General features: G+C 42.4%; 1 protein-coding gene across 1 annotated transcript; it reads right to left on the bottom strand.

The window, feature by feature from the left end:
- Positions 1-398: 398 nt before the first annotated feature.
- On the bottom strand, positions 399-18299 carry ENDOD1 (endonuclease domain containing 1). Its single transcript, XM_075592476.1, has 2 exons — positions 17744-18299; positions 399-6493 (listed from the first exon to the last, which is right to left on the bottom strand). Exons 1-2 carry the CDS (start codon positions 18035-18037, stop codon positions 5432-5434), a joined length of 1356 nt encoding a protein of 451 aa, XP_075448591.1. The 5' UTR covers positions 18038-18299; the 3' UTR covers positions 399-5431.
- Between the last annotated feature and the right edge of the window lie 317 nt (positions 18300-18616).

Below are 18616 nucleotides of genomic sequence, written 5' to 3' on the forward strand. Positions count from 1 at the left end.
AACTGCAATTCCATAGAGACCGCAGTATTTTTATTTATTTTTGGCGGCTTAGTGATATTTTCTGATGCAAGCTTTCAGCGCCTCTCAGGGACCTGAAGAAGGGAGGCTAGTAGCCATTACTTGCATGAAAATAAAACCCAGTAAATAAAAACGTTATAAATCTTTACCCAACTAGGTGTTGGTTTAAACAATCTAGTTTCCCTTTAGATTGTAAGCTCTCTCGCGCCGTTATTAGCCTCCGTATTGGTTTGTGCTTTGATCTACAACAGTTTATGTAACTTACATCTCTGTAACCCTATTGTACCATGCTGCGGTACATATTGGTGCTTCACAAAATCAAACTAATAACTAATTTTGTATTAGCTAATCTAGTAGACAGTTTTTAAACAGAAACGAGATTATGTTTAAGTCCTTTTATTTTTTTTAACCATACATGAAAAAAACAAAACAAAAAAAAAACAAAAGAAAACTTAAACATACGCTTTACATATGGGGACGTCGTAAATTGTCACATGACAAAGTCCACAGGGATCCAAGCAGACCGGCCCGAAATGTCATCTACTTTATTGCTGCAGAGCTTAGATGGAGTTTAAATGGATTCTATTTTGCACCATTGCATTAAAGAAATCATTTTTCTTATTCAAAAGTAGCCTACAAATGAGGGTGCATAGTGAATGCTACTATAGTGCTTCAACTGCAAAATGTGAATACAAGACCAAATTATTTAGCATTAATGTTAAGAATACCAACAAAAAAAAACCGCCACACATGCCAGTAGCATCTGACTGGCACGAAAATGGTTGCGTTGGCTAAACACATTTTTAGCTGTCTAATACTCTGAGCTCCTTATGTAAAATATGGACAGTCATTCAACTGACCCTTCAGTTGTGTAGGAGTCTACAAATCTGTTCTGGAAACCCCTCAAAAAACAGCGTGGGTCCCAGATGGTGGCACTATAGAAAGAGTACATGATACAGGCATAATCTCTGAATAGATCTTCATTAAAGATGACATTTGCAGATAGTCTGTTAAAGTGATCACTCATCAGTGCTGCAGTAGCTGCCCCTAACATGGAGTATAGATCAGGTGTGGGCAACTCCAGTCCTCAGGGGCCACCAACCAGTTTGGTTTTCAGATATCCCTGCTTTAGCACAGGTGGCTCAATTAAAGACTGTACCACCTGTGCTGAAGCAGGAATATTCTGAAAACATGACCTGTTGGTGGCCCTTGAGGACTGGAGTTGCCCGCCCCTGGTATAGAGGAGAACACATTCAATTACCAGTGCACTTATTCATCAAGACTCAAAATACTGATCAAATTGTAACACTATTCGGCTATATTCAGATGGAACAGGCCCAAGTCTCAGTTCAATACTACCACTTGATACAGTTGCAACAAATATTTTTGAAGACCTCTACAGGTATACAATGCAGTGTGTCCACAGAACAAGGTTATTGAAATTATTACTATGCTCTAAAACAGGTTTTACATTTATATACATTTTAGACAAAACAAATTGGCCCACATAGCTATTATGAGGCATACAGACATAGCCCACTTAATTTCAATAGGTAATAGAATTACAGCAGATGCCCAAATAAGATGATAAAACTAAAAATACTATAGAACAGATAAGGATTCCAATTATTACCCCCCTGAAAAAAAAATATATATAAATAGTTCTTCCCCCTATCTAATTTCCCCATGCAGTCATGCAGGACAGATGAGAATGCTGCGTAACATATACAATGATTATTTGCAATACACAAGGGGGCGTATAAAGAAATAATGGCACATGTGAGCGCCCATGTACATTAAGACTTAGGGGCACAGTAGTATTTGGACAATATACATTTTTATTGATCTGGGCTAACATGAAAAAATTACAGTGTCCATTAAATATTAAACAAAGATAGATTTACGGATTAGCCTTCTGTCTAGAAGAGGATCCCTGAGGGACAAACCAGATCTTCCGCCTCAAAGGAATGTGTTCTCAGATACTTTCCTTTTAGATGTACTATAGTACGTCTGTTTAATATTCAATAAGTAATGGAGCTTTAAGCCTGGAGCAGATGTTCTCTTTTATTGAACTAATATACAGCAGCTTTGAGGCACAGAACGTGAAAACTGGTTTGTGATATTTATGCTGTAGCCTCAATAAAGTGCAGTTTGAGGGATTAATTCCACTGTCTGCCTGATGGATAGAGTAAATATTTCACATAATTAAAATACTTTTCGTGTACTATGTACATTCTAAAACCAACTAGTTAACAGATGTAAATTATGCCATTCTTATGCAGCCATATCTACAAACAAGATACTTGTGACGTCTTCAAAGTTCATGCACAAACTACATCTCGTATTCAATGAATTATTTGCAGGTCATACTACCTATTGCTGGGCTTACAAGATACTTCTACGTTAAATGTTACTAAGAAGAGTCTGCCTCAAATGCACATCTTCTACACAAAAAAACTTGACAAGATACCCAATTAAATGACTTTTTTTTTTTTATATATATATATCTATACTAAATTGGGTCTGCCAAGTAAGGCTACTGGTACATCTAGCATGGACATACATTGAAGGCTATTCTACGTTCTTGCTAGAGGTAAGATTGTGGAAACCCACGTGTCAGAATAATATAAAGTTACAAAACATCCAAGCTCAATAACGTCAGAAATGCAGTGATGATAAAGCTTGGAAAGAACATACTTGAAGCCCTGAAACACTGCAGCCCCAGATATCAGCATTGCAGACAATATATATAGCAGAAGTCTTCCCAACTTGCTGTGTCACCATGTTCTACCTATTGCTACAGTGATTACTATATTACAGTGGAAAAACTACATCAGAAAGCAAGAAGAAAAGTGGTGGTGGGGGGCGGGGGGAGTGTTACCAGCACTCAATGACCATATAATAGCAAATTGGAATATGCCAAAAAATGAATTTTGGCATATTCCTAGTTGCTATTATGATATGATCATTGAGTGCTGGGACCCCCCACCCCCCTTCCCGATATTTGGGAGGAATAAGGGTCCTTCCGGTTCCCTTGCGCACCTTTGATCCTGTTTACATCATAAGCATGTGCAGGCAAATATGGACTATATGGACTGGAAATAAGTGGAAGGAATTTCTCTCCACAGCCCCCCCCCCCTCCCCGGTCCCCCTCCTCTCACTACTATTGTACATCAGAAGACAGATGTAGCAATGCATTTGTGGGCAAAATTTATCAAAGAAAACAATCCAAAAATCAAAGTAGGACTTTTTTTTCTTTGAAATATTTAGAGCTATTTTATGCCCATGAATGCAAATACAAAAGACCCTCACATGTACAAGAGCTGCACCTTTACACTTGGGGGGGGGGGGGGGGGGAAGTGGGACTATTAAGCATAAAAAAAGTGGGACTATTAAGCATAAAAAAAAAAAAGTTGACATTTTTCCAAGGTTTTTCCAAGGTTTTTCTTTTCGCCAAATTCAGTAGCAATTTACATTCTTTTATTTTGTTTGTATCAATGCAAAATAGAACAAAGTTGAATTATTTTTTTTAAACGGATCATTGTAACTTTCAGAAGTCTTTAGTGGGATATCAAAGAAAATGTGTTTCTGGGAAACGGCACCATTTTTTGCTGTGTGTTGCACCATACGCGTACGGTGGTGGTTGTTTGCGATGCTCCTTACTGTACGTGGCACAGTTTGCTGTACAGGAGGTTAACTTCACCTCAGACACTGTGGATTTCTAGGCACAAAACCAGATACATCTCATATGTGCTTCAGGTAACTCCAATAGACACTCCCCAAACAATAAAAATGATGCACTCAGGGCAAAACTGGAGCAAAGTGCTTTCATATGCAGAGGCACAGAGTGAAAATTTCTCTGTGTGTATCAAAAGTGAGGCAAATGTAAAAAAAAGCACCTTGTATATTTTATCATTTTGATTTAAAAAGGTCTAATAAATACTTATGGTGCAAACACGAGGGATGTCTCTAGAATACAAACATGTTTTCAACAGCCTATTTGACTTGCGTAATAACAGGGTCCAATTGTGACAATTACTGAACTGATACAACTTGCATCAATAAGAGGTGTGCATGCATTTTCAGCGCTTACCATACGGTCCTGAAAATGCAGGGACACCATTTTGTTAGCTCTTAATGCCCTGAAATTTGCTGCATATTTGTACAGTACCATAGACTGACCTCGCTGACATGAAATAGCATTAGTATCACTCCTGTAACTTTGCTGTTCCCCATAATTGTTGTTTCTTTAAATTAAAAAAAAAATTCACATTTATGGTTACTGCCAAAAAGAACAGATTACAAAACAAAAGAGGCCCCCTTTTTTCTTTAGGTCATGCATTCTCCAGTGCAACGATTCTGGGGATGCCATATGAAGACAATTTGCGTAAAATGGATGCAAAAATAATAATTTTCATCATTTATCGTCTAAATATCCAACACTTTGCTCCAGTTTTGCCGGGTCAGCCTTTGAAGTGGAGAATGTCAGTGGGAGCAATTACACGATGCACAGAATATAAATGGCATCACGTTCTGTCAGATTGTGTCATTTTTATTTTTATTTACCATCTACCAACATGAAAACATGTGTACATATTTCTTCCATTGGGTAAAACGCTGTGTCGAATGCAGGAATCTTACATTTAATGCAAGCAAAAAAAATAAATAAAATTGATCAACGTAGCAAAACACATTTTTCTTAACACTAGTTACACTGATGCAAGACGCCTTTAATGTTTAGTTCATTAGCAGAGTCAAATTTAAAACCACCTTGTACTCCAGTTTCTTCAAATTTGATGCACGTGTTAGACTGAGCTGCTGCAAAAAACGGGAAGATATTCTCATTATCATGCGTCTCTAAACTCCTCCGTAAGTACTCATAAATATTACCCAACTTACAAACCAACACAAATGGAGCAAAGTACCTCAAAAAAACGGAAACCAACAGCTACGTGGTAAAATGACTGACTTAACCAGAAGCTCTGCACTTTGAGCTTAGTAAATAGGCCTATATTACTCCTGCTTAGTGGAGCAAGTCTTCCCCTTCAACAAAATTGCCACCTGGTAAATGGAGAGCCAAATGTCTGTGTTCGTGTTGCCTGATTGTATATGAGAATGTGTTCATATGAATGGCAACTGAAAAAGGAGTTCCCAAAAGCCATCAGAAAACTCAAGTTGATGAAACAAGATTCATAGCCAGCTGGTCATTCCTGGACAAATTTACACAAAGCCAGCATTAGTTGGTGTTGCAGCTTAACAGGTTTAATGCCTGTGGCGTTACAAAACACCAATATACATTAAACAAATCAAAAGGTAATTTGGCATGAATCCCACTGGAATTATGAATGACTTGCAGTAAAGTGCTAGCACAAAATCGATCAGCAGTATTGTTGCCATTCTAATTTATTAAGTGTCAGTCTTCATGTCCTTCAAACGGTCCTGTAAATCTCTGCACAAACCTGCTACCTGCAAAAGATGCAACTGAGAATGACCCACCAAAAGCACCAAAGACCGCCTGAAAGCCCAATGCAAATACACCCCAGATTCCACTTAGTATGTCTATGCCAACGTTGGGTATGGCACAAACCGTATAATAAGGGAAGCAGGCCATATCATGGAGAAATCTCACTGGTATCCGAAGTATCATACATACAACAGATAATATATTGTTAATAATTCGTACAAAGCCACAAATAATGTTTGCAAACACACGGAGGACATCACAAGGGATGTTGAACAAAACTTTGCTTAACGCAAAAATATAGGTAGTGGCTGCTGTCCAGATCCAGTACAGTCTTCCAAATATCAAGTTACAAATTTGTTTGACAAGAAACCACACTAGGTACATCAGACTTTTCACAATTTCGTACACAATGCACACAAAGAATTGAACAAATCGAAAAAACGGCCCTGTCGCCTTCACTGGAGGTTCTGCCTCCACTTGACGTAAGGATTCCGATACTTTTATTCGCTCGGGGTGTGTTGTGCCTCCTCCACACTGGTTGGAAAATAAGTTAACTCCAGCAGGAAGTTTGTTCTCAAGTTCTTCCACGGTTACATCTTCTAAACCATCTAAATCAGCAGTTTGCTTAATGAACCCAATGGACCAAGGTTCAAGGATGTTACAGCAAGCTGCAAGCCACACAGCCTCAGGAACAGACACCTTATCATTCATGTTAAGACCAGAAGTAATGGCACCGACAAGAAGATGTAGTTTCTCTCCATCTCCACAGTAAGGTAGCAGTCCTTCTTTAATTAGGTGTTCAACATCCGTGGCCCATTTTTCCTTGAAGCTCGGTGTAAATGGCAGTGTGTTAGTAAGCGCATATGCCACTCCATGATGGAGCGACCCTGGTTGGTAATCCGAAGAGGCGTAATCTTCTTCCAAGGCCTGGTTCGCACCAAGATTTCCAATGTGCTCTGCGACATCTGCTGCATTAGTCATTTCCTCCAGACTGCTTCCTGCATCATCCAGCTGAAATATTAAAGAGAAATAAAAATGAGCATGCTGTGTTTATGCTGAACACATTCATTAGGAGTGTTGTAGTGGGAAAAAAATACAACACTTGAACTACACATAAGCCTACTAGAACATAGGCTGCTATCTTGAACCAATTCTGCACCATGGCACGCACACACACACTTAACCTCACTCTAGTTTATGAGCACCATATGTATGTTGTTTATCTCTGCTGTATTCATTTTACACCACACACACACCTTGCCATTTGTTTTGGTGGAGAGCACCATCAAGGGATTTCTTCTCTCTATGGCCGCAGCAGTACATTTTTTTGGTCTTATGGCCTAGCATCGCTTTGTTAATACAGCCTTCTATCTTTGGGTTACCTACGTACAGGCATACCCCGCATTAACGTGCACAATGGGACCGGAGCATGTATGTACTGTAAAGCGAAAATGCACTTAAAGTGAAGCACTACCTTTTTCCCACTTATTGGTGCATGTACTGTACTGCAATCGTCATAAACGTGCATAACTGATGTAAATAACGCATTTGTAACAGGCTCTATAGTCTCCCCACTTGCGCACAGCTTCGGTACAGGTAGGGAGCCATTAGTGCTGTTCAGGAGGTGCTGACAGGCGCATGGGCGAGCTGCCTTTTGCCTATTGGTACACACTCCTTACTCACGAGTGTACTTAAAGTGAGTGTCCTTAAACCGGGGTATGCCTGTACTTCTTATACCTTGTAAACTAGGTCAAGGCTACTATGTTAGGCATAAAAACCAAATTGCCGTATTGCGATTACATTCTTCACGGCTGTTACTTTACTCCAGTATATCTGGAGCCGAGCTTTTAATGCAAAGTAATGTATATAAACCCAAATGCCCACAACATATGCACAAAACATGTTTATCAACACACACTGCTAAACCCTTCTTTCTCCACGGAGCCATACATGTATAGGGTGACCATCCACCATCCATTGACAAAGTGCTTCAGTCACCATCTGCAGTGGTCAAAGTAGCTTAAAAAGGTAGTGGCCTGTGTGACTAAGACCCAGTTAAAAGCTATTCTGAACATTTCACAAAGGATGTATACAACATTTATGCTTAGAAAGCAGGAAGGGGAAAAGGGCTTCCTAAAATAAATAGTTTTCATAAATTAAAACGTTGAACCATTAGTCTGTCAATACAAAATAAAGTAGTGGTGATACTCTGGGAATGTAAATTAACAAGTAGTTTTATGCATCCCTTAGCACTAATCCCACTTCAACCACTGCAGGTCACCATATGTCCACACAAAATAAAAATTCCCAATACTGCACCTCCCAAATGCCCAAAATAATGGTTACCATGTACAAGTCACTATATATGCACAAACCACTTCCATGAACACACACTCATCCAGTGGACAGGATCCTATATTGGATTATTGCTCTCTTCCTAAAATGATTCACTAATCTGTTAATGACCTTGAAATATGACAGCGAGGCACTTAACAGCACTCCAGACTCAGTGGGCGATCAATAATGTCCTTTAGCCCACATACATTACTGCATGCCATGAGCAATACAAAAAGCCAATACAGTACAAGAAGTAACAGCTTGCACTTTAAATAGACAGGAGACGAGATGGAATGGTTACTACTGCTAATTAGCTATCTGATGTTTTAAAGTACAAACTTTCAGGACCCCTTAGTTTTTCAGGGATGTCCCAACAGAATCAATTACTGATCAGCAAATTCAGCTAAGTGATACTGAAAGCTTGCAAAATAAGGAGAAGTGGGCCCAGTGGCTTTTTCATTCTTCCTATTTTTCTTGCTGCCATAGAACCCGACGTTTGGACGGACAGCAGCTTTTGGAGCCATTGCCTTGAGGAAGACTGCGGTATCGGATGAATATTCTGATTTTATGGCAGCAATAAAAATATATACACAAATAAAGAGACAAAAAATACCCAATGCTATATCCAATGTGAGAAAATACATATAGTTAAATACTTCAATGTTAGAATTCTCACGAGCAAGGGTGATTTAGTTAAACCCTTTGGCCAAAGCGTTAGAAGCCCGCAGCCATTGGAGGAGCGGCCACTAATCTCCAAACAACTGATACCAGTTGAAAATTACAATGAATGAATACACTGGGTTCGAGCTCGCTGGGATTGTGCGTTCATTCATTTTTTTCCAACTGGTATCAGTTGTTTGGAGGTTAGTGGCCCCTCCTCCCATGGTGTAAGATCACTCCTCCCCACTATTTAAGTAACAGGGTTTTCCTTGTACCTGTGCAGGACGGGTCTATTGAGAGCATTCGCCCACCACTGCAGAGGTAAATGAGAATGTTCACAGGTAGTGTTAGGACCTGCATAGTTTGTCATGCCATGACGTGGCTGCAGGCTTTTAACGCTTTGGCCAAAAGGTTTAACTAAATGACCCTTGCTCGTGAGAATACCAACATTGAAGTATTTAACTATGTATTTTGTCACATTGGATGTAGCATTGGGTATTTTTGTCTCTTGTTGTATATATATTTGGCCACGCCCAGAAGCACTGCTTATGAGACACACACACACACACACACACACGAGTTAGAGCTTGCTCTGATTCTGTGTTCAACAATAAAAATAGAAAGAATGAAGAAATTAGGTGCCTACTTGTCCTTTCGTATTTGCATAATCCCCAACTACACCACAATTTTGAAGCACATACACGTTATTTAGAAAAGGGGTCTGGTTAAAGCTACTTATTTTGCCAAATGTAGTAAACCATTTGATCGCACCATATTTCTTCCACATAAGCTTGTAAACTCTCAGGGGCTGGGTGTATCTGCAAAACATGTTGCATTTCTTTTGGAATTGACATACTGTATATTATATTCTGACCTAACCCATGTATGGCTCAATGGAAGGGTTTGGATACACACAAGACTTTCAATTATTTGCACACACCCACTCTGTAGCTACATTCACACAGCCACACCTTCAGGTAAAAATCAGGCTTTGCAGCAAGTACAGGTTAATAATTAAATGCAGGTTTCTTTAACCCAAAAAAAAAAAGGCAGATCATCCATACAGCGCCATATGGAAAATATCACCATGTGCTTCCACTAGAAAAACGTCCCCAACGTGTACACCCCAAGAAGGTTTATTTTTACAAATGATTTGCGTGTTCAAGATCCATAAAGGAATATGAAGTAGAGATCAATAGTGGGCAACACAATATATTGAGATGTGGACAGGAGTCCCTCACTGCCCACTGCTTAATGTCTATGCGCTCATTAATACTGTCCCGCTCCTCTTCGTACCCTCAGAATGAGTGTTGAGGAGAAAGGCCCGTTTTATAGTGGCGGGCGCGCGCTACGCCGTGCGCGGATTTTTAGTTGGCTGACGTTAGTCAGCCTTTCTATAGATGTGCCGCACGCGGCAGGGAGAGGGGAGCCGACACACACACACACACACACACACACACACACACACACACACACAGACAGACACACACACACACACACACACACACAGAGACATACACACACACACGTGGGGAGAAGCTCAGATATGAAGCAACAATGTCCACACTACTTCTGTGCCGGGATAGAGGCAGAGCAGGCAACTGGAGCCCACTAGAGATTTCCATGGGTGCCCCATGTTGGTCAGGGAGAAAAGGCAGCAGCTCAGGCAACAGATGACAGAGTCTTCACATTGGGCCTCTACCAAGGATTCACTAAAAACTGATTACATAAAAATGTTTTATCAGTGTTTAATGCCAATGTTATGTTTGACCTATTTACCAAATCTATATTGCCAGCGGTAAAGCAGTGATCAGGGGATTTTTACTGCGGCAATGTTTTACACCAAATTACCCATTTACTAAACACAGATACCTGGCGATATCGGGCTAACACCAAAACGTATTGCCAATTTTTATCACCTACCCCAGGCTGGCATTAGGCTTTCTTGCCCATGTATATAATGGGGACTATATACTAAAGCAATATGACTAGCCATCCGAGAATGGTGATCAAAATATGTAATTAAAACATTGCAGAATAGATGTCTATATTAACTCCTTAGTAGGTCAAGTGGCCAGCTAATCAAAGGCTGACCAAATCTTGGACTCCAAGACCATCTATAGTGAACTATAAGATCCTTACTGAGAGTAAGACCTCAACATGTAAACCAATTCAGCCAGGCCATTTAGTGCAGAAACAGCTCATGACAGTTCCTTGCTGCACAGCAAAGGGCAGGGCCAATGAAGGGAGGAACATACCAAGCCTTTACAAAGAATGCTGCTGGACAACCAAGCTTCACATATGTGGTTGGTCTGTGGTCAGGAAAACAGCCAAGTAATCTTGAAACGTGCCAAATGGGGAAAAGCAGGTTTGGCATTGAGTGCCCAGAAACAAAGAGTACAAAAGAATTAGGGTGTGGCAGGGTGTGTGGTGGGAGTGGCATGGTGTGTGTGTGGTGGGAGTGGCATGGTGTGTATGTAGAACAAGTGTTTTTCAACAAGGGTTCATCCTTAAAAAGGGTTCCCTGTAATTCTCAGGTCATTTGAAAATGGTACCAAATACAGAAAAAATTACAATGCATCTGAACTCCGACATTATTATAGAGGGTTGGGGTTCCTTACATAGTTACATAGTAGATTAGGTTTGAAAAAATAAAAAAAAACATGTCCATCATGTATAACCTATGCCAAATTTAGGCAGATACTTTATCCTATATTTGTATTTACAGTATATTAATCCAGAGGAAGGCAAACCAAAACCCCAGTGAAATATCATCCAATGATACCTCATAAGGGGACAAATAAATGCCTTCATGACTTCAAATAATGGCGATCAGATTGGATCAACATCCTTCCCATGCTTACTTATTTGGTATATCCCTGTATACATTTTCTCTTTCTAAAAAGATGTCCAATTTTTTTTTTTTAAAGATACCTATTATATCTGCCATCAGTCTCCATGGGTAATTAATTCCACATTTTAACTGCCCTTGCTGTAATTAACCCTTTCCTTTGTTGCTGGTGAAATCTCCTTTCTTCCAACCTTAAAAAAAAAATGCTTATGACCCAGTATAGTTTGTACTATCCTTGAAATGACTGGTTCTTTTGAAAGCTCCTTGTATTGTCTCCTAAAAATATTTGTATATATAGTTATCATATCCCCTCTGACGCCGCTTTTCTAATGTAAACAAATCTAATTTAGCTAGCGTCTCCTCGTGGCAGATCTTCCAACCCCTTTATTAATTTGGTGGCTCTTCTCTGCACTTTTTTCATAATGTTTTTTTTTTTTTTTACTGGAGGTGATCTGATCTCAGACATACAATTAGTGAGAGGTGGGGTTACGCAGAATTTTCTAATATAATTAAAGGGCGTCTCAACCATAAACTTTTTTTTTTTACCCATTTCAGGTAACCTCTAGGAGACACGGTCTTCTCTGCAGAGAGCCTGTGCTTATATCCTTCATCTTTCTAGGAGCCCGACTACATGGGCACTTCTCTATCTAAAAATAAATAAGAGGGCCATCTATCCCTTTCCTAACTATTTACAAGGTTATATACAAACACACACACACACACACACACACACACACACACATTGTGAGACCGTCTCTGTTTCTCTCCCTGCAGTTCCTGGTTCCCTCGCCTCTGAACTGTTGCACTCTTTGGCTGTAATCTTGTGTCCCTATTTTGGACTACAACTTCCAGAAGCCCCTGCTGCTCTCTGTTATTGGCTCTTTACCATCAGCACACAACATCAGCACACAACAACAGAGTCCACTGCAGTCTAATGGTTACCATGGTAACCTCCAGAGTTAGAGCAGAGCACTAGAAAGAGTAGGACATTCTCAGAGGGAACGAGATTAATATTATATGAGGAACTCATACTGTAGGATTCTGAGGGGGATTGATTTTAAAAAAAAAAAAAAAAAAAAAAAAAAAGGGTGGGCAGCAACTTCCTTTGCCAAAGAGAATCACTAATAGTCCCAATAAAATTAGTATTATGCAATTGTTTAAGTGTTCTGATTTTTTTTTTTTTTTAAATAAAAGGCTGGTTCAATTTACAGACAGTATTTTTTTTTTTGCTGCTGCCTACAGTGTCTGCAATTTGCTAATGGATTCAGGAGGTAATGGTAATATCTCCTTTAAATATCCCATAATTAAAAAAAAAAAAAAAACCTCATCATGAAACCCTGCAGGGAAAAGAAACATTAAGTATCTGGATATTATACATGTCCTTCCTACACGTAACCAACCAGTCAAGGTTACAGCTTCACTTTTACTCCTACTGGGTCCGTAAGGCCGCACATATAGTGCTGGCGATGGCGACGATGACGTCACCTGCGAAAGTTATCATTTGATTTTCAACGACTGTCGCCAGCGACGTCACGAAAGGGGGCGGCCCGCGGCCTCCGATTGTCTCTAAACCAGTCACATATGGCGACTGTCTCTTTAAAAAAAAATCATATAGACCCGGCTCCAAAATTTTGGGTTGCTCCGTCGCCTTTACTATAAGCACTTGCGACGGAGTCAGTATTTGATTCGGAGCGAAATCGCGTCGCCGTCGCAAGGCACTAAGCGCAGTCTAAGGCTAAGGCCCCGCTCCCAGAGTCAGCGCGCCCGCACTGCAGACAGGCGGGGCGCTGACATACACAGACCGCGATATGCGGTCTGTAGGGAGCGGGAGCCGGAGCGGGAGGTGGGCGGGAGTGGGAGGATTGACAGGGAGGGGGGGGCGTGGCTTGAGCGGAGAGACCCGCTACTCTCCCCCCCTCCCTCCACGGGCTCGGGCTGGAGCTGCTGATTGAAGGTAAGCAACACACACACGAAGGCACTCACACACACACGCAGGCTCTCATACACACACACACACACAGACAGAGAGGCAGGCACTCACACATACATACACACACACATACACACACACAGACAGGCACTCACGCTGCTGTCACTCCACACTCCTCCCCGCTCCCCGAAGCCTCACCTCCTCCGAAGCCTCCCCTCCCCATTGGCTTACAGCCACACCACGTGACGCGTCAACGCTAGGGAACACCATTTTCTTGTGTCCCATAGCAGCTGACGCGCCACAGCGTGTAGTGCGCTGTGCCGCCAGGGGGGACCGGCTCGGGAGGATTCCCCTGCTGGTGGGGAACTCGCGTGTGGCCGCCCGCGCCAACGAGTGCAGCGGGACCGAGGCCTAAGCCTCCGAACACATCGGTTAGAACAAGGGTGGGGAACGCCAGTCCTCCAGGGGCATGAACAGGTTAGGTTCAAGATAGCAAGCTCTATGGGGAATGGCCTTCCTTATGTTATTTAGTTGCTGCTTTAACCCCACTATTTGTACCATGTATTACAATTTTGGAAAGTGCTAAAGTACACGGTTTGTGTGATATTAAATATTATAAATACGCAGTGACAAAATACTAATAAAAAGACACCAGATGTGCCGCCTACTATTAAAGCCCATCAGAAGTAGCACCTCTTGAATAACAAGCAATGTAATAGAAAAACCTTTTCCCAGCAGCAATACCTTTGTATCTATTTTCAATTATGTTACAGATTTACTGTAGATGCTGAAGAGAACACAAATGTGGCGAATAATAATAATAATAAAATGAAAGGGATACAAAGTCTTTGACTTAGGTGCTGGATTTAAAGAATGTCAAAATCCTGCAGCATCTAGCTGTCATCCCTTCCTTTCCAGAACATTGGAGATCCACACTAGGCCAGACAAACGCTTGGGAATTTGCTGCTAGAAATACAAATAAATATGAATTTAAGATGCCCCAAAAAGGTGGGAATACATGTCATATTGCACACCATGCCCATAATCCATCCAGTGATACTGCATGTTCAATATCAGTACATTGTATTTAGAACAGCTTGGACTGGTCCAGGGAGAAGCAGACAAGAGGGAAGCTGTCATTTTTAATTTTATTTTGATAATCTACTGTAGGTGATATATTCTTATATCAATAAAGGCAGTCCAAATTGATATAATATATACGACAAAAACAGTGGAAACAGCGCCCAATACTAGTAGTGCTAAGAATAATGTGAATTAAGCCTATCAATAGTGTAAATAACCAAAGTGCAAACATTATATAAATTTGAGGATAAATGTGAATAAACTCCCATCTAATCTAGCAAGGATGTGAAAATATATCAAAAAAGGCCATGGGGAGGTGAGGGAGTATCTACAATGAGTATAGGCAAAGATAAACCGGTTGATTTAAAAAAATTAAATAAAAAAATATGGAAAAAACAATTTATTTTTTTAAAACCACAGTCCTCAGAGGCTCCAGGCCGCTTCCCACAGGAACAACCACTTAGATACTTTTCCTGCCTCAAAACATTCAATCACCTGTGACCGTTTCCCTGTCAGAGATATTTGCAGCAAAATGCAACTTAACCCAGCTGGGAGGAAAAAGGGTTCAATTAAAAACGTAATGAATGAACGAACCAAAAAAAAAGGGGGAGGGTGTACCAACATCCTCAGTGAGCAATGTCCATTGTCAGGGTGGAGGGACATGAAATGCTGCTTTGAAGTCTTAATTAGAACAAAGAGCAGGGCTGGGTAGAAAGACCACAAAGCCCCAAATTCACTAAAGGATGCCAACTAAGACTGGGTCCATAGAGGGGGAAGCCGCGCTGAGCCCCATCATCCTCATTGAGGATGTCTTTAGAGGGGGCTTCCACGAGCGTCCGCAGGCGTGCTGAGGCGCAGGAATTTTCAGCCGACAGCAGAAAAACTCTCAGCGCTGTCGGCTGAAAACACCCAATAAGCGCGAAGCAGCGTCATGACGTCGACGTCAGAGCTTCGCGGGCTATTGGCCCAGCAACGCCACTGCCCCGTCTCCCCATCGTGCACGCTGGCTCGCCTGCCAGTCCATGGAATTGCTCCTGACCGAGCAGGCGAGCCTCAGCACGGCTGGACCCCTCTATGGCCTCAGCAGTTCTTAAAACAGCGGTCCACACCGATCGCCATTTTATTTTGATATTTTTACTTTAAGAGATCCCGTCTCTCCCTTTCAAATGCCCTTTTTTTGTTTTAAAATCTGATGCTCCGTTCAGGAGAAATAGTTTGAAATGAAGTGGCTGGGATTTTAAAAGGAAGCAACCCCAGAGCAGTGTAAGTATTACCATGGGAACCTAGAGATTAAGAAAATAATGATTTTTTTTTTAAAAACAAACAAAAAATACATACATACATACATACATACATACTTGTATTCATATTTCTAAAGAGCAGAACATGCTCTGGGTGCAAGATACTAACATTATAGGAGATAAACATAGGCCTCTTTATATGAATGGAAATTAAGGCCTGCCAAAGTTTAAAACCCCTCAGAGAACCTGGATGGGACACAGGTCTTTACTATGTCTGCTTAGCCTTACATGTTGCAGAATAATGCAGCAGAACCACCACCCCTATCCCAAACTATCCTGTCACATCACTGGAATGCTGCTCATCAAACTGCCTCTGAATACTGGTATGTGTGTGGAGGGGGAGGAGGACGGCTGTAATTAACTAGCACACAATGGTGAACAGCAGGTTATTTAATCTGGAAGACAAACATCTGAGCAATCCAAATGAACCTATTTAATTTATGGATTGCTGTGCAATCAAAAAGTAAAAAAAAAAAAAAAGATGTAATTTGGATAAAAATGTGTTGTATACTTTATGTATTCAGTAAAAGCTAAAAAGCTGCAACAATGTGTTAAATGGATTTTGGGCAAAATGTTTAAAAAATAAAAATTAAAAAAAACGCAGATGCTGTAAGTACTTTAGATCTGCAATGCACTGCAGGTTCAGTGGTAATAATTACTGCAGCTATTTTATTACAGGGCTCCATCCTGTTTAGGCCCAAAAAGGAAGGAGGGTAAAAGATTAAGCAATTAACCCTTTCATGTGCCCTGCCTAGGAATGTCGTTTCACTTCATATATTTAAAGCAGTCTGGAAATAGATAGTTTGCCCCGTGCACGGAGCTTGTAGGTTATAGGGATTCATTTCTTTATTAAACGGTCATTTGTCAAACATGAGGAAGGAAAACACAATGATGTGGTGTGTCACGTTTTTGTGCAATCCAGTGACACACTGTAGCACATCTGTATCATGCAGCCTGAGCTACACACATGGTGCATAGGCCCTGTGACATGCAGCACTGCTGATCCTCAGTGCAGGAGAGTGGAACCACTGTCATTAGAAAGTATCTGGTGCAGAACATGAAGGAGATTGCTGCTGCTTTTTACCAAACAGGTGCCATCCTCGTTAACCCCTCTGCTGCCAGAGGGCCCTGCCACACATTTCAGAGCAACGGCTTCTCCAGTTCATCTGGCAAACAGACGGGTTAAAATGACCAGGAATTCTAGCTACGTAAATAAAAAAAGCAGCGATCTGCAGAAGTGCTGAGTATCGCCCCTCCATAGCGAGAAGCGCAACACAAAAAGTGATGTAACCCAAATGAGCCATCCTTTAAATGGCATTATTAAAGCCACCCTTTATCCTCCCCAGACAATGAGCAGCAGGCGGTGGGTGACACAGCTCCTCGCTCACAGCGGGTGTCAGGCAGATACCAGCAGGGAATGATACGCAGCGGAATATGCGTGTCCCCGCACGCAGAATAGCGCTCTGTATTCCCAAGGGGAAGCAGGAAATAAAGACATACAACAGAGGCCGGCGCAATGCTTCTGCGCTCCATGCCGCAGCCAGCCCCAGTGACGGGGGCTAATAGCCAGTATTGATGCTGCCCAAATAATCCGAGACATTGATTTCATGGGAATTAAGGGGCGCACTAGATCTCCGGCCTCTATTGTACACCCAGCCTCAGTTTGTCAGTCACTCCTGCTTTGTACTGCGCTGCACAATATGTTGGTGCCTCTTAACTATGCAATGACAAATTCCCCCCCCCCCCCCCTCCTAAGTGGTAATGTACAAGGGCAGTGAATGTTAAGCCTCAGGAGCTTACACTCTAATTCTGATCAAACGAGAGCTCTTCGGCTGCATTGGCGCAAGGACCTGCAGACTTATTGCGTTTGCGGCGCATCAATTGATGTCAACCGGTTATTGGCTCTCGGTCCCATTGTACTGCGCCGCAGAATACGTTGGTGTATTACCAAGAGACACCCGGGTCTCCCACCTCAGAGACCAGTATATTCTCCAGCCTCCCACCACCCCCAGTTTAATGTCTTGCTCTCCCAGCAGTGTGACCCCCTCCCCCACAGTACCTGCCTACTAGGGCTATGCAGAAAAAAAGTCTCTTCTCACCTGAGGTTCAATCATCCAGCTTCCCCCATCCCCAGCTGCACCTGGTCTGTAGGTGAATGCGGAGTACACCGGGACTCTGCCCTGCGTGTCGTACAGCGTTGCAAACTGCGTCTCCCCGTTGCGCTTCTGGCAGATCTTGGCTTGGGAAGGCGCAGCGAAGCCCTGGGGCGGGCTGCCCTGGTGAAAGTATTCATTGCACTCTGCAAAGCCGTCCTCACCCTCCTGCACCAGCCGGGCTACAGGGAGGCAGGGCAGCGTCGCCAGGCACAGGAGCAGCACCGCTGCCTTCATCATCTTCCCCCTCTCGCAGTCTGCACTGCAATGCCTTGCACTACCTGCTCACGGGCTGCAGGGGGATGTGAGACCGCTCCCCTCCTCCGCTGTGTGTCAGTCTGCACTGCAATGCCTTGCACTACCTGCTCACGGGCTGCAGGGGGATGTGAGACCGCTCCCCTCCTCCCCTGTGTGTGTCAGTCTGCACTGCAATGCCTTGCACTACCTGCTCACGGGCTGCAGGGGGATGTGAGACCGCTCCTCCTTCTCCTCCTTCCCCCTGTGTGTGTGTCAGTCAGCACTGCAGTCCCTGCACTACCTGCCTGCTCACGGGCTGAGTGGGATGTGGGAGGGTTTTTCTTGCTCTGTCAGGGGAGTGGGAATGTGAGACCGCTCCCCTCCCGGAGAGAGAGACACCAGGCGAAATGAGACCTGTGCGAGACTGCTGCAGTGTCAGAACAGACTGCAGGGGGGCGGTGGCTTCTGGGAGATTCCTCCCTGGATGCAGCTTTGTCACATGCCAGACACACTGCCCCTGCTTTGTCTGCACACTTTTATTTCCCCTTGCTGCATAGGCATTCCAATAATAATAATAATGTA

This window comes from Ascaphus truei, chromosome 3 (genome assembly GCF_040206685.1).
Source record: "Ascaphus truei isolate aAscTru1 chromosome 3, aAscTru1.hap1, whole genome shotgun sequence".
NCBI lineage: Eukaryota > Metazoa > Chordata > Amphibia > Anura > Ascaphidae > Ascaphus > Ascaphus truei.